The 13,766-nt window shown below is 43.1% G+C and overlaps 1 protein-coding gene across 1 annotated transcript in view; it reads left to right on the forward strand.

The window, feature by feature from the left end:
* Window positions 1-13,766, forward strand: part of KALRN (kalirin RhoGEF kinase) — a 730,922-nt gene that overhangs the window by 583,827 nt on the left and 133,329 nt on the right. Inside the window, exon 35 of the mRNA XM_065413425.1 lies at window positions 10,771-11,017. Coding sequence (XP_065269497.1) covers window positions 10,771-11,017 — 247 coding nt within the window. The remainder of the gene's footprint in view (window positions 1-10,770; window positions 11,018-13,766) is intronic.

A 13,766-nucleotide genomic window follows, 5' to 3' on the forward strand; every position in this document is an offset into this window, starting at 1 on the left:
GTAACTGAGCCTAGGGACCCTCTATAAAAATGAAAAATAGCAGCTATTAAATTTATAAAAGGGAAACAACTTGGAAAAGGAGAAAGTATGCCAAGCTAGCCTCTCCAGAAATGGCAAAAGGGAGTCTGATTTACAGGACCATATGGTTTAGACATAGTTTGCATAATCTCCTCCAATTAAAAATAAAACCCATTGTATAAAAAACATCTGTTCTCAGATTTCAACATTAGGAGCAAAAAAACCCATCAGGGAATAATTTAAATCCTTCATTGTGTTTTTATTTTCTGCATTCAGCTTTTACCTGTTTTGAGAAGTTAACATGCCCCACGTCAAACTACACTACACTCTCATGGAGTATTCTTTGACCCATTGTGAGACACTAGCATTCCTGCAGAGGGATTGTTTGGTTGCTTGGCGTGATGCTACTGTAACCCACACACCTCCTGGGTGTGGTGTTCTGTCACCTCTAGTGGCCCCGAGACCACTTAGAGATTAATGAGTCTGCTACAGACTTAGCTAAGAGCCATGTGGCTTTTAGCTCATGCATTTAGCTCTAGAGAGCCCAGGTTTGATCCCACCCGACGATGACCGGGGTCTGTTGGTGTTACAAGTGGGGACTCGTCTGGGATTTCAACCGGGAAGTCCTGAAACTCGGGATATGCTTTCTCAGCTAAGGGAAGTATGTAACCCACACACCTCCTGGGTGTGATGCTCTGTCCCCTCTAGTGGCACTGAGACCACTTAGAAAGAGATTAGTGAGTCTGCTACAGCCTTAGCTAAGAGCCACGTGGCTTTTAGCTCATGCATTTAGCTCCAGAGATCCCAGGTATGATCCCGCCCGCTGACGACTGGGGTCTGCTAGTGTTACACTGCCAGTATGATTGCAGACTGTTATGTTTACGTTTACAAGACATTCCCTTTTTTTTTTTTTTTTTTTGCATTAAACAGGTCAGGTATCCAGCCTTTGTTTCAATTGGATCAGTTCATTTGATGAGTTCTCTGAAAGTTGGAATATCTGACTCTATTCAGGCGAACATGGGCAGAGATTTTTGCAATGAAGCATCAATGTTCAGTTAACATAATTATCTAGACTAACTACTAGATTGTATTAAAGTAAACTTAATCCTGGTGATATTAATCTCTTCTGGCTTCATCTCTGTTTGAGGTAAAACCATATTTAATGTGTATACCACTAAATTTCAGCTCCATAAATTGAGATTACCTCAGCTCTAACAAAATATTCCTTGGCCCACCAAATCCTGTTTACCCCTTGAGCATCACTTGCCACCTCCTATGGAGAAACTTAATCTGAGATCTGACCAGTGCTATAGACATCAGGAAAATAACTTCCAGTTCAATATCATTTAAAAGCAGAGGCGGTTAGTGTATTGTAGGTGAATCTGTAGCAGTCCGCTGAATGTCAAACACCTTGCATCCAATACTGCTGTGGCCAGTGCTTTCTGAAAGGAGCAGGGCATTGGAAGATGGTTCCCCTCTTCTCTAAATACCCTGGCAAGGGCAGGATTCCATGGTAAGGGAAAGGAAGAGGTGCACTATGGCTAGGTCTACACTACGGGGGGGTTGACCTAAGATACGCAACTTCAGCTACGCGAATAGGTCGACTTACCTGGCTGTGAGGACGGCGGCGAGTCGACCGCTGCCACTCCCCCGTCGACTCCGCTTCCGCCTCTCGCTGCAGTGGAGTTCCGGAGTTGACGGCAGAGCGATCGGGGATCGATTTTATCACTAGATGCGATAAATCGATCCCCCATAGATCAATCGCTACCCGCCGATCCAACATGCCCTATGCTGCTCCTTTGAAAAGGAATTCATGCGGCACATTTCATTATACACATAAGTGTATAAGCAGACACTGTACCCAGCAGACCACAGGCCTCCATTGTGGTCTGAGTTGTCTGGGATAGGAGCCAGTGTTGATCCTAGCACTATTTTGCATGCTGTGAAGGATCCTGCTCTGCTGCATGCCTCAGGGAAGAGGCTGCCCACACAGCGCAGCAGAATGCAGAGGCTCTCCGGTGTCTGTTTAACAATGAAGAAGTAGGTTATAAGGAAGGGAACATGTCTGTTAGTTGTGTAGGAGACTAGCAGCCAGGGCCTTGGGCATTACGTAACTTTGCCTCTGTCTTACTGGGTGACATTAGAGAACATCTCATAACCTCTGTGTACCTCGATAAAATGGGACTCGTAATACTCACTGATCTCACAGAGGTATTGTGAAGCTTGGTGTATTAAAGTTCAGAAAGTGCTTTAAGAGCTGAGAGCCTCAGATAACAGCCACTTATTTAAACACAAAGTATTATGTCTAGGGAGAGCCTTGCCAACCAATGAGCGTGGCATTCATTAATGTTTGTCTAAATCAGTGGTTCTCAAACTGTGGTCCGCGGACCACTTCAGATGGTCCACGGATAGTTCCCTCTAAGGTGTGCGCCTGGGCAGCCGCACACGAGAGAATGAAGGGCCACCCACCTAGTTAGTGGAGCCGCCACTAATTAGGTGCCTGGACCCTGGAGAAGACGCACATGTAAAGTGAGGTTGTGGCCTTGGGGGGAATAGGAGGTAGTTGGGAGGGGGCAGCGGGGTGAGAAGAGGGGGTGGGGGCAATTTGGGACGTGCAGGGCTGCGGCGGCCAGAGAAAGAGGTGGCTTTCCCCAGCTCCAGGGCTGCGGCTGCCAGGGAGAGACCCCCCACCCCTCCTTCACAGCTTCAGCTCTGTGGTGGGGGAGAGACAACCCCCTCCTTTCCAGTCCCAGCTCAGGGGCTGCTGTGTTGGGGGAGAGAGGGCACATCCATTGCATTAGAAAGGTAAGACGACTGATATTAAAATATGAGTTGTGTGCTTTTATTTGTAGAACAAAAAAAATTTATTTTTAAGGTTTCTTTATATAGCGCTTTTATCCAAAGCACTTTACAATAGTTAGCTAATGGTATAAACAACATTTGGAAAGATCATTAAGTGGTCTGCCAAGACCCTCAGCAATTTTCAAGTGGTCCGTGAAAAAAAAAGTTTGAGATCCGCTGGTCTAAATAAAGACAATTTCTTACCAAAACTTCTGAGAGAGTAGAACTCTCTCCAGCATGTTACTGTATCGATGCTCTGAGGTGGACGTCTGTATGTTCTCCATCCAAAGCCTTTTCAGAGTTCCCTGGTTAGTTAACACTTACCCCATTATTGAGCTTTGCCTGTGCTGTTTGTACAGTGCCTTGAGCTGTTTACCAGTAGGTTTTTGGTCATCGTATACAATTAGATTTCACAGAGTTGCTGAACAATTTGTTGGAGACGACATATGATGTACAATACTTCTGCTGAGGGAATTCTTGGCCATTTAGGTCCAGATACTCTGTTTTGCCCAATCTTTGGGGGAATTTAGAACAGCCTGGGGGCTGCCAGGTGTAACAGCTGAGTAGCTAAATGTGCTCCTTCCTAACCTCCTACACCCAAGGCTGCTACGTTGGCTCTGTGCCCACTAAGGAGATACAACTGGTTTCTGTTCCCTTTGTACTATTTCAGGGAGCCAAGTGTGAGCCTTGGAGGCATTGAACACCCTCTGAGAGGTGCTGAGTGCCATAGAGGGCACTCAGAATTTTCTAGGATCAAGCCCATACTGACGTTCTGACTGGATTCTAAAGCAAGTTGCTGAACAAACATAATAAGCTTGACATCTGGTCACCCTTGACCTTGAAAACATTCCAGACAACATTGAATGTGCTCTTTTGGGTGGAGTGAAGCCGTATTTTCCTGAAAAATGCCTCTGAAATTCTTCAGAGAGTGCCACTCAAGCTGTACTGCAGATGTGTGAGCACGTGCATCAGTCCAAAACTCAGCACAGCCAGGATGTGGTTGTCTGGTAGGGACTCCAGTATGGGTGCAGTCTGGCAATGAGATGTTTAACATGAAACGTATATGTTATTTGAGCTCATAAAAACAGATTTCCTTTCTATTAATATATTTATACGTTTCCACTTGCTATCACTGCCTTTTTCTCTTGCCATAGAATCACATTATATGTCTTGATTCCATAGCTTGCCACATCTCGTAATGTCTCTGGTATTATCGCCTTATTCACAGCGGCATAAGCTGTGAATTTGGGCTGCAGAGCCATCACAGTGATCTCAACCAGATGTGCAACTAATCGGTCACATAGAAAGAGATCTTCCCAGGGAACTGGGGTCCATTGACTGATTGAGTTAATTTTATCAAAGAGATGAGAAAAGTCAGAGGAAAATGTCATGCCCATCTTAATGAAAATTCAAGTTGAATGTAACAGGTCCAAATCCTGAAGCCAATGAAATTTTGCCTGAAAAAGGACTTCAGCAATGAGCTAAAGACTCCCCAGAGAAAGGGTCTAATTCTGATCTAAATCTGGAGTAAATCCATTCACCTCATGACTCCCAATTTAGCCCCTTTGTGCCTGAAATCACAGTCTGGCCCACAGTAAAACCTATTCACAGAGATGCAGCAAAATGTTAACCAGAATTTCCAGTGCTCTCAGCCAGACATTTCAAAGCTGTACAGGCTTTAGATGGAGGAAACTGGGTACCTCAATGCCTGTAGTCTTTGGCAGAGCCAGTCACATCAGGCTAAACCTAAAGCCCTTCTCTGATGCCTGAACACCATCTAAGATTTCTGCTGTTTGATCTTTTTTAACCTCCCTTTTTTCAATCTCCTATGAAATTACACATATTTACACAGAGAACGTTCCTTCCCCCCTTTCCCTTCCCCCAGGCTGCACAGTGAAAATTGTCAGGTGAAATCCAGCAGTGGAAAGCCTGATTTTGTAGTCCCCTTCTGGGCTGTGGTGACAGCTCTGAGATTTTTCAGTACAGACCAAATCAACCTTTAAGAATCTAATCCAGTTTTCTGTTTATCTCCTGATATAAATGCAAACCCTGTTCTTTTTCTCTCTGCCTCTTTCACCCGCTTAGAATAGTCTGTTTAGGGTAACTAAATGGTTCTATCCAAAACTGGCTGTCATCCAAAACCAGATGGGCAGAAATCCTAATAGCAATAGAAAACTAGCAATTTATATGAGCGCACAATACAGCAGCACACAGAAACACTTTGTTTAAACCAGCACAGGGCTGTATCTTATTGAATATATGTAAACAGCGAGCTACAGTGGGTTTTTGTAATGATGTTTACATATTTTAGAACACTTAAATAGCCTGAACAGTTCTCACTGACTCTAACAAATTAATCTTCCATTGCTTGTTGTTTGTGTGATAATCACATATGTTTGTTTGAGATTTGTACTGAAGGGGTAAATAGCTCTTCATTTTATTGAAATGTATTCTGCATGCTACCTCGATCCTTAGGTGCTGTGTATTGTTTTTTACTTCTGGACGTCTTTGCTTTTGCAATATTAAAACAGAAATCCAAACAAATATGGAGAAAGAGAAATAAGTTAAGTGTGAAAAAGATGTAAACATGCACAGGAGTTCTGTTAACAATGCAGTCCATGCAAATATACATAGAGCATTCATTAGAGATGGGCCAGAAGTAGAACCTTTTATCCAGACCCTCCCCCAAACAGATTAATATAGCAAAAGATGCTGCCTTGTGCGTTGCCTGCCAATGAAGCCTCTAATATTGGCTAGTTATATACAGGGCATTAGCCTAAATGGACAACAGCCTAAATGGACAATTGGCATTGCAGTTCAGTTTTAGACCTTGGCAAAAGCATGTCAGGCAAGCAACCTCAGCTGACAGTGTTTGGAGTCCAGTGTGAAATTTACAAGGAATTATTTGAAAAGTAGTGAGTGTTAGGTATAGTGCATAGAATATCCTCCTACCTGTCCTCCCAGCTCCCTACCTTCCATCCACTATTCAGTTTAGAGATGGACCTCAGTTGCAAAACTTGGATGAAGATTTGAACATTCCCAAAGTACAGGGAATTCAGAAATAAGGCTTGGTATCAGTCCCACGTTTAATTAGGTTATTTACCTCTCTTCACACTAGCAGTGAGATTGTCTGACCTGTAATTAACCCCATAGCACTCAGGTACAGCAAGTGCACTGTGAGTTGTTTAGTCCATGTCCTCTGTACAACTGGCCGTGTATGTTGTTCTTCAGAGTGTTACAGGTTGGTCAGGATAGTATTTATTCATTTACCTAGCAACCACCAACAAATTATTATAAGCAACTTCCCACCTCTCAAACAGAGCTTGGTTTGATCTTTCAGAAGCAGAGTATATAAGACCCACTGCAGCATGTGGGATGAACAATTGAGGTTTTGAGGGGTTCCCCTAAACTTGTAAAAAGGTGGCATTCCTGCCCCATGCCAAACAAAACTACACTCTCGTAGAGTATTGTTAGACATCCCTGCTGAGGTCTGGTACATTAATAAAAGATCATACAAATCCCAGGTAAACCTTCACTTAGTGCTTAGCACCCCATAGCTTATTTTACCTGAGCCTAACTTGTCCCCATTTTAGAAGTACTTAGGGTTCCTTCCCTGAGGACACATCTGGCCCAAACCCCAGCTCTCTCTGCCAGAGGACTATTCCCATTTCCCTTTAATATTTAGTGATAAGGCACTAGCAAATGTACTGTAGTGAGCAGTTCTGCACTGGCAGGGGGATGGACTGGATGTGACCTGGTCTTTGGGGCTCAGTCTGTGCTCCCCTTCCCTTTCTCTCATGGCCACTCTGCTGCCTGAGCCCAAACAGATGTGCTGATGCCCATGTGCATGTACCAGACTATGATTCAGAAAAGACCATAATACATTAATCCTACACTAAACATTACCATCCGGCTCACAAAGCTTTTCTGGCTCCTGTGCTTGGAGCAGCTTGGATTGCCTGACGGCAGGAAGTCTCCATGACTGGGATCATTTTTAGGGCTTGTGTTTCGTCATCCCAAGGCTGGTGGGCAATTGGCAGGGTCCTTCCACATGAAAGCTCCTGTGGGAGCCAGAAGTTGTTGTGTAGTTGGGTCAGTAGAGTCAACATAAAGTAAACTGCTCACATCAGGGCTCATAATTTTGTGAGCTTTTTCCCCATGTGTGAATCCTATAGTAGCGATGAATGGCTCCGTCACTGCAGACTGTGCTGGCATAGGATGGGGCTCTCTTCTAGCTCCAGCATTCCTCTGAAATTTATTTCCATTGCATAACTGGGATGTGTGGAAGCTCTAGATATGTGTTCTGCCTGATGCACCTGGTATACTAGGCATAGGGAAAGTGTGTAAAATAACTAGTAAGAGGGATAATCCTGAACTGGCTTGGATAGTTAGTAAAAGGCAAAATAGAGATGACCATGCATCCAGACTGATAGTTCAGACCAGGACCTGAACCCTGCAGTTGTGCCCATCTCTAATTAGTTGCCATGTGTAGCTAGCAATGTGTTCAGTGTCTATGGGCCATATTGTGGCTTTTAAGCTGCAGTCCAGGCTTCATGGGATGTGGAGGGACCTAGCCAGAAGTTCTGCAGTGGCTGCTCTGTCAACTTTTCACACAGATGTGGTGGATACATTGCTCTGTACTTGCTCAGCTCTGCCATCTCTCTGCCATTCCCCCTTGGATGGCTAGCTCCACTGGGGCACTAGCAGGGAGCAGTGGCTGACCTACAGAATGTGCCTGGCTCTCTGCAGCCCACATAGCAAGAGACACAACTGATGTTTTGTTATCAAATGGCACGTATTCTTTCTGTTTCTGCTCACTGCCTCATTGAATGAAGTTGGTCACTCCAAGGGATTATTTCTGAGAGCTAATCAGATGGAACCATGTGACTCTTTACAGACGCATCTCAGCCTGTAACAACGTACTAAACTCATCAGTCATGTTCCGTGGCTCAGGCACAAAAGAAAACAAAGCACAGAAGATGGCTTCATGGCCACTGGCAGCAGCAGTTGCTGTGGCTACTGCTTTTGCTACACAGGAGACCAAGGCACAACTAGGCCAGGATATGGTTTTTTTCAGTCCAGAATTCCTGGTTGTGCAGGTTTCACCTGGGGCAGAATTGCCAGAGTCCCACACTAGCTGCTTTTAGGTCATGATGCCCTGAACTGTTTTTGGGCCCCTTTGTTAAGTGCTAACGTTTTATTATCTGTATTTGCTATCCCCTTTTCTTCCTGATTCTAATATTAATTGGGTGTGCCTGTGCCCAGGAGTTTCTCTGTGACCGGGGACTATTGGGTTTGTCCTTGTGTCTGATCTTGTTGTTCTGCTTTATTGTCTATTCAGGGTGGTTGGATCTTTATTTTTATATTCATGTTTTGTACTGTTCCTATTGTACAGTGCTTAGATGCTAACTAACACCCAGCTATCAATTTAGTAAATGAATAAAGTGTAACGGGGTTATTTCTAAAATAATAAGGGAACATGTCATAGAGAACAGTATTAAACCATTTTCATGTGAAATACAGCCTCTAAGGCATTATGTATTTTCTTTTTCTCTCTTTAATATCAAATATAATTGTGGTATGCATATATTTTATTTTGCATGACTGGCTGTAGATAGGATAACATCATTTTATGGCTGAACTAATTATTCTCTTTTTAAACAATGTATTAAACAAGTAATAGACTAAGGGAGCACTTCATAGGTGAAAGGATATCTACCATCACCAGGCTGATCCATCTGCATTTCACTTATATGGTTTACAGATATTTTTCCAAAACTTGCCATTTGCCAGGTAGTCAAAGCTCAGATACATACCAGGTGAAGCTACTTGCTAACTCCTTTTGTGGCTGTAGCTGAGAGGATCCTGAAATGATCTCCCATCACAGTTAGAGTAAGATTACCAGAGATCATTTTCCCTCTCCACAACTCTAGCTGAACTTCAGATGTTCGTTCTCAGGCCTTGTCATCCCCCAGATACATAGCAATACATGAAGCGGATGTGAGGGAAGCTCCATCCTCTCACTGGAACATTCGGGATAAGTTAGAGGTGCCCCATCCCTTTGATGAAACTGAACTCTCCTATTACTTCTCTGCTGGTACAGTTTCAGACCCTTTCTGCCCTTAGATATACCAGAATAAATCCAACTTTATTAGCTGGATAGCTTTATTAACTACAGTGGAATTGTTCCAAATCCCAGTGTAACTGGGCAGAATTTGGCCCATTGCCTCGAGTGACTATTTTTAACAAGTCAGAGGAAAGGCTGTAGAAGTCACTAGTTAATGACATTATCTGAGGTTCACCAAGTGCAGGTGCTTCCTATGAGGTGCTGTTTAGAAGTGCTATCCTTGTTGAAGGACCCTTTATCACAGAGCATTAGGAATTTAACACGATATTGACAAAGCCATGTCATAATTTAATTTTTAGGGTAGCCATTCCTGTGTCTGTTGCGCGAGGTGCAGTGTCACAAATAATTGATATGGACATGTCAGAAATTCAGTGCAGGGCTTCATAGATTGATGTTCACTGTAACATGCTTTACTGTGTTCTGACTTTCTGAAGCAGTGGCTTCTCAAGGCGACTCATTCTTTTCCTAGGCGATTTTAGGGCTCTTTCTCCTCTTCGGTTTAAACCAATAAAAATGGACATACTTTCCAAAAATCAAAACAGCCACCTGAAGAAAGCTTTTGCCTGGTTTGTAACACCTGCCACCCTCATTACTGGAAATGATCTGTCCCTGGCTCTCATTTAAGGAGTATCCAGGGGAACATGCAGCCATTTATTTTCTTGGATTTAAGCCCAGCTCATTTGAGACAGTTGTTTGTTAATACGCCGTTCAGTACATCCCTCCCAGCCTCCCCCATATTTAGATAAAACTACCATTCAGTCCCTTACTATTAGCTTGCTGTATGATGGCAAACAGAGACATCTAGTGGCAGTTTAGTGCAGCGCACGTAGCTTTTAAAACATCTTTTTGGAAGGCAAATAGAAATGCCCCAGGCTTCTCCTTCAGGTGTTTATTTTTCCCTTAAAAAGGATGAGAGGTCTGATTTTCTTCCAAGAGAAGCAGTGGAGGCCTCATCATTTCAAAATAGAGAACATGCTGTACAGAACAACCCTCTTAGGGGTGGTACCAGATGACAGAACAAGGAGTAATGGTCTCAAGTTGCAATGGGGGAGGTTTAGGTTGGATAGTAGGAAAAACTTTTTCACTAGGAGGGTGGTGAAGCACTGGAATGGGTTACCTAAGGAGGTGGTGGAATCTCCTTCCTTAGAGGTTTTTAAGGTCAGGCTTGACAAAGCCTTGGCTGGGATGATTTAGTTGGGGATTGGTCCTGCTGTGAGCAGGGGTTGGACTAGATGACCTCCTGAGGTCCCTTCCAACCCCGATATTCTATGATTCTATGATTCTTTTGGTGAAATGAGGGCAGGTTTCTTTTCTTGTATATTCTGTATTCATTCCCTCATTGAAACCCCTGTTGATGTCGTGTGGAGAGAGTGCAGAACATGAATGTAACCCAGTCTGTGGACAGGAGAGTTGGAGCTGATCTGAGATTGATCAGAATGCCGGGGAATCCTGAACCCCAATCAATACTCTCCTACAAAGACACAAGAGAAGGAAAAGCAAGAAAAACAAGTGTTTTAAAGAAAATCTCGCAGAGCAAATGTAGGGGTTAACAGATGGGTGGTTTTGAATTTATTACCTAAGGTTGGCAAAGTCAATAGAAATAAAGGAAATCAGAGGCACAGCTAGTTGAACTTTGACAAAGGAAATTACTAACACAGCTGCTAAGGAATTGCAACAGAAATCCTATCACCCAAGTTCTAGGATTGCCAATACAAATACAGTATACCAGCCAATTGTATTCAGTGCACTTTAACCTGTTGATATTTTTCTTTCTACCTGGGCAGTTGTCTGGAGGGTGTGAACTAACCGTGGTGCTACAAGACTTCACAGCCGGCCACAGCAGCGAGCTGAGCATCCAGGTGGGACAGACAGTGGAGTTACTGGAGAGGCCCAGCGAAAGGCCTGGCTGGTGTTTGGTACGGACAACTGAGCGGAGCCCCCCTCAGGAAGGCCTAGTCCCCAGCAGCACTCTCTGCATCTCTCATTCCCGGAGTAGTGTGGAGATGGATTGCTTCTTCCCTTCAGGAAAAGGTAGGCAGAAATCTAGCAGGGACTATTTCAGGTTTCCCTTTCTGAAATACACAACTATGTGATTTCTAGCATCACCCCCTTCCCAAGGAACAGATGTAAATAAGTTACATTTTAGTCATTAATACGTTCTACTAATACCTTCTTGTAAATCAATACAGTTCTAGGAAATCTCCACAAGAGTCTCTCTCTCTATTACCAGCATTGTTATTATCCTGAGACACTGGAGTGACAGATCATAGTATAATCATAGACTTTAATATATATCTAGGAGAAAATGTCTTTTGAATGCCATATGGGACTACCTTCAACTCCTAATGGTCTAAGAGAAGTGAAAGTTCAACTGTGTGTATTTTCAGAATGCCCATATTATATATCTGATGCTTTATGGATGCTGCAATGTACATTAATGCCAGTTCTTTTTGTTATCTTCCGACATGCTTGTCCCTTTGTCGATCCCTGCACACAAACTTTCTTTTCACTGGTACAAGAGTCCGTAATTGCAGGTGAGCCCTGGTGATGTCTAGGTGATGTCTATTTCCTCTAGGAATATCTGATTGTCTCCATTTTAACTTATTCATCAGCTGAGTAGATTTACAACTTGACAGTGACAAAGACATAATGTTGAGTAAAATACAGTTTCTTGAGTAGATATACAGGAATTGCCATGTTAGAATAGACTTTTGAAGATCAGATAGTCTTGCCTCTGGAAGTGACATATACTTGTATCTTAAGAGTAGGATGACCAGATGTCCCGATTTTATAGGGACAGTCCCGATTTTGGGGGCTTTTTCTTATATAGACACCTATTACCCCCCCACCCCCTGTCCCGATTTTTTACACTTGCTATCTGGTCACCCTACTTAAGAGGAAGGTGAAATGACCTGTGTACTGTGGTAGATCATGGTGAGAACAATTCCTCCACAACCACTTATGCACGGAAACAAGAGGACTGATGCTCTCCTTCCAAATTTTACACTTAGCTGATGTTACTACAAAATGAAAATCCTTTTCATATAAATGCCTACAGTTAAAAAGTGAAATATTAATTATTAATTTAGTCAAAAGTATGATTAATTTAGCAAGCCTGATTGAAAAAAAAATTCTAACCTAGACAAAGGATATTTACTGTTCTAAAAAAAATTGATTGGGGGATAGATGGAGCAGTGCTGTCTGTATACTGCTTACTAAAGCCATCCTGCAGTCACCTGCTAGGATAGCTCCAAGCTGACAATGGTCAATACATGAAGCACCTTTAAAAAGAACTAGTGTGCTACTCTGACTAGCTGCACACAACAACATACATGCTGGAAGCTTGATCACACCCGCAACCTAGCAGACCACAACCTGTTGGGTCTATAGTGCATGGCACCCTCATTGTCCTGGTCCCCTTTCAGTGTACTATTGAGCGCTAGGTGAGAATTCTGCCAAGCAAGTGCGGTAGGGAGAAGAGGCTCCTTATATAGTATTCCTGACCCCCCAAGATACCAACCTGGCCTGGCCTTTCTGTTTGCGAATTTTCCCATTACAGCATAGGAGGCAGAATTAAATTCCTTCTCATTAAACAAAATAAGCTTGGAGGTTTTTATAAAAAGCACTAAAATGTGCTATATTCTGTCCTTGTTCCTTTCAAGAAACCTCCATCAGCACTGACGTGGCTTTGCACAAAGATGAAAGAAAATAGAAAAATGAGTAGGGCAAACTCCTGTGTATGTATAGTACTAAAGATTTTGAGTCATGGTTTTAATTAGAGATGGGCCTGAACTAAAACACCAGCTGATAACCACAGAACTAAGGGGGAAGGGAGTTCACACTCAGATTTGATATTCCCCAGTGGCCTCTCTCAATTATGGTCCTTCCCCATGCCCTATATTGCATCGGGAGAGGAGAAAAACATCCTGCTGCCACTGCTGCTGGTTGTAGGTGAGCCTAGAGCCCAAGAATCCCCAAACCTGATCTGAGTTTCACCTGTTTTTTGCTCAGTTCTACTGCTGCTTTTCCTGTCTATTGCATCCCTGGAGCCATGATGCACTGTGACAACTTTTGGTTATGCTGCAACAGGTGCTTGTCCTCCGTTCGTTCACTAGAGGGTGCTGCTGAATTGTATTGTTAGAAATGTACTGTGATTAGTCTAGTGTGCATTTGAGAACTTTAATAATGGTAAAGTGTGGGGGAGAAGCATATAATTAAATATCAGTCAAGCCTCTGTACTAATAGCTGCACCCTGAAGTGATTTACATGAGGCAAGAGTGTTGTGTTGGGTAGGAATATTGTGACAAGGTACTCATGCTCTGGTATTTCACAGAGGTGAGCTGAAACTTGTTCTAAGTTATATTTGAGACCAGAAAAACCACTGTTTTCCATTACTGGTAGAAATACTGCCAAAATTGCATGAAATAAGTTGATCTCATGAGATTTCTGCAATTTTGGGTCAAAATCTCAAGAGACAACTTTGCAGGATTTCAGTGCTGTTGAATCTGAACTCAACTGTAGCTGTAGTTTTCGCTCTCCGAGCGGGTCAAAGAAGGGTATCAGTTTTTCATTTAAAAAATCTGTCCCCTTTTTCATTAAAAATGTCTAAATTTGAATGTTCTGAGCAGCTTAGGTTTTTGTATGGTGCCTGTCACTGCAGCAGCTGTTTTCAGACCAAAACCCAATCCCTTGCTTAAACTTAATTGTAAGCCAAGAGCAACTTATTAGCCTAGCTCTAATTTCTCAGTATTGCTTCATCAGCTCAGTGGTTCTCCAGCAT

The sequence above is a fragment of the Emys orbicularis genome, chromosome 11 (genome assembly GCF_028017835.1).
Source record: "Emys orbicularis isolate rEmyOrb1 chromosome 11, rEmyOrb1.hap1, whole genome shotgun sequence".
NCBI lineage: Eukaryota > Metazoa > Chordata > Testudines > Emydidae > Emys > Emys orbicularis.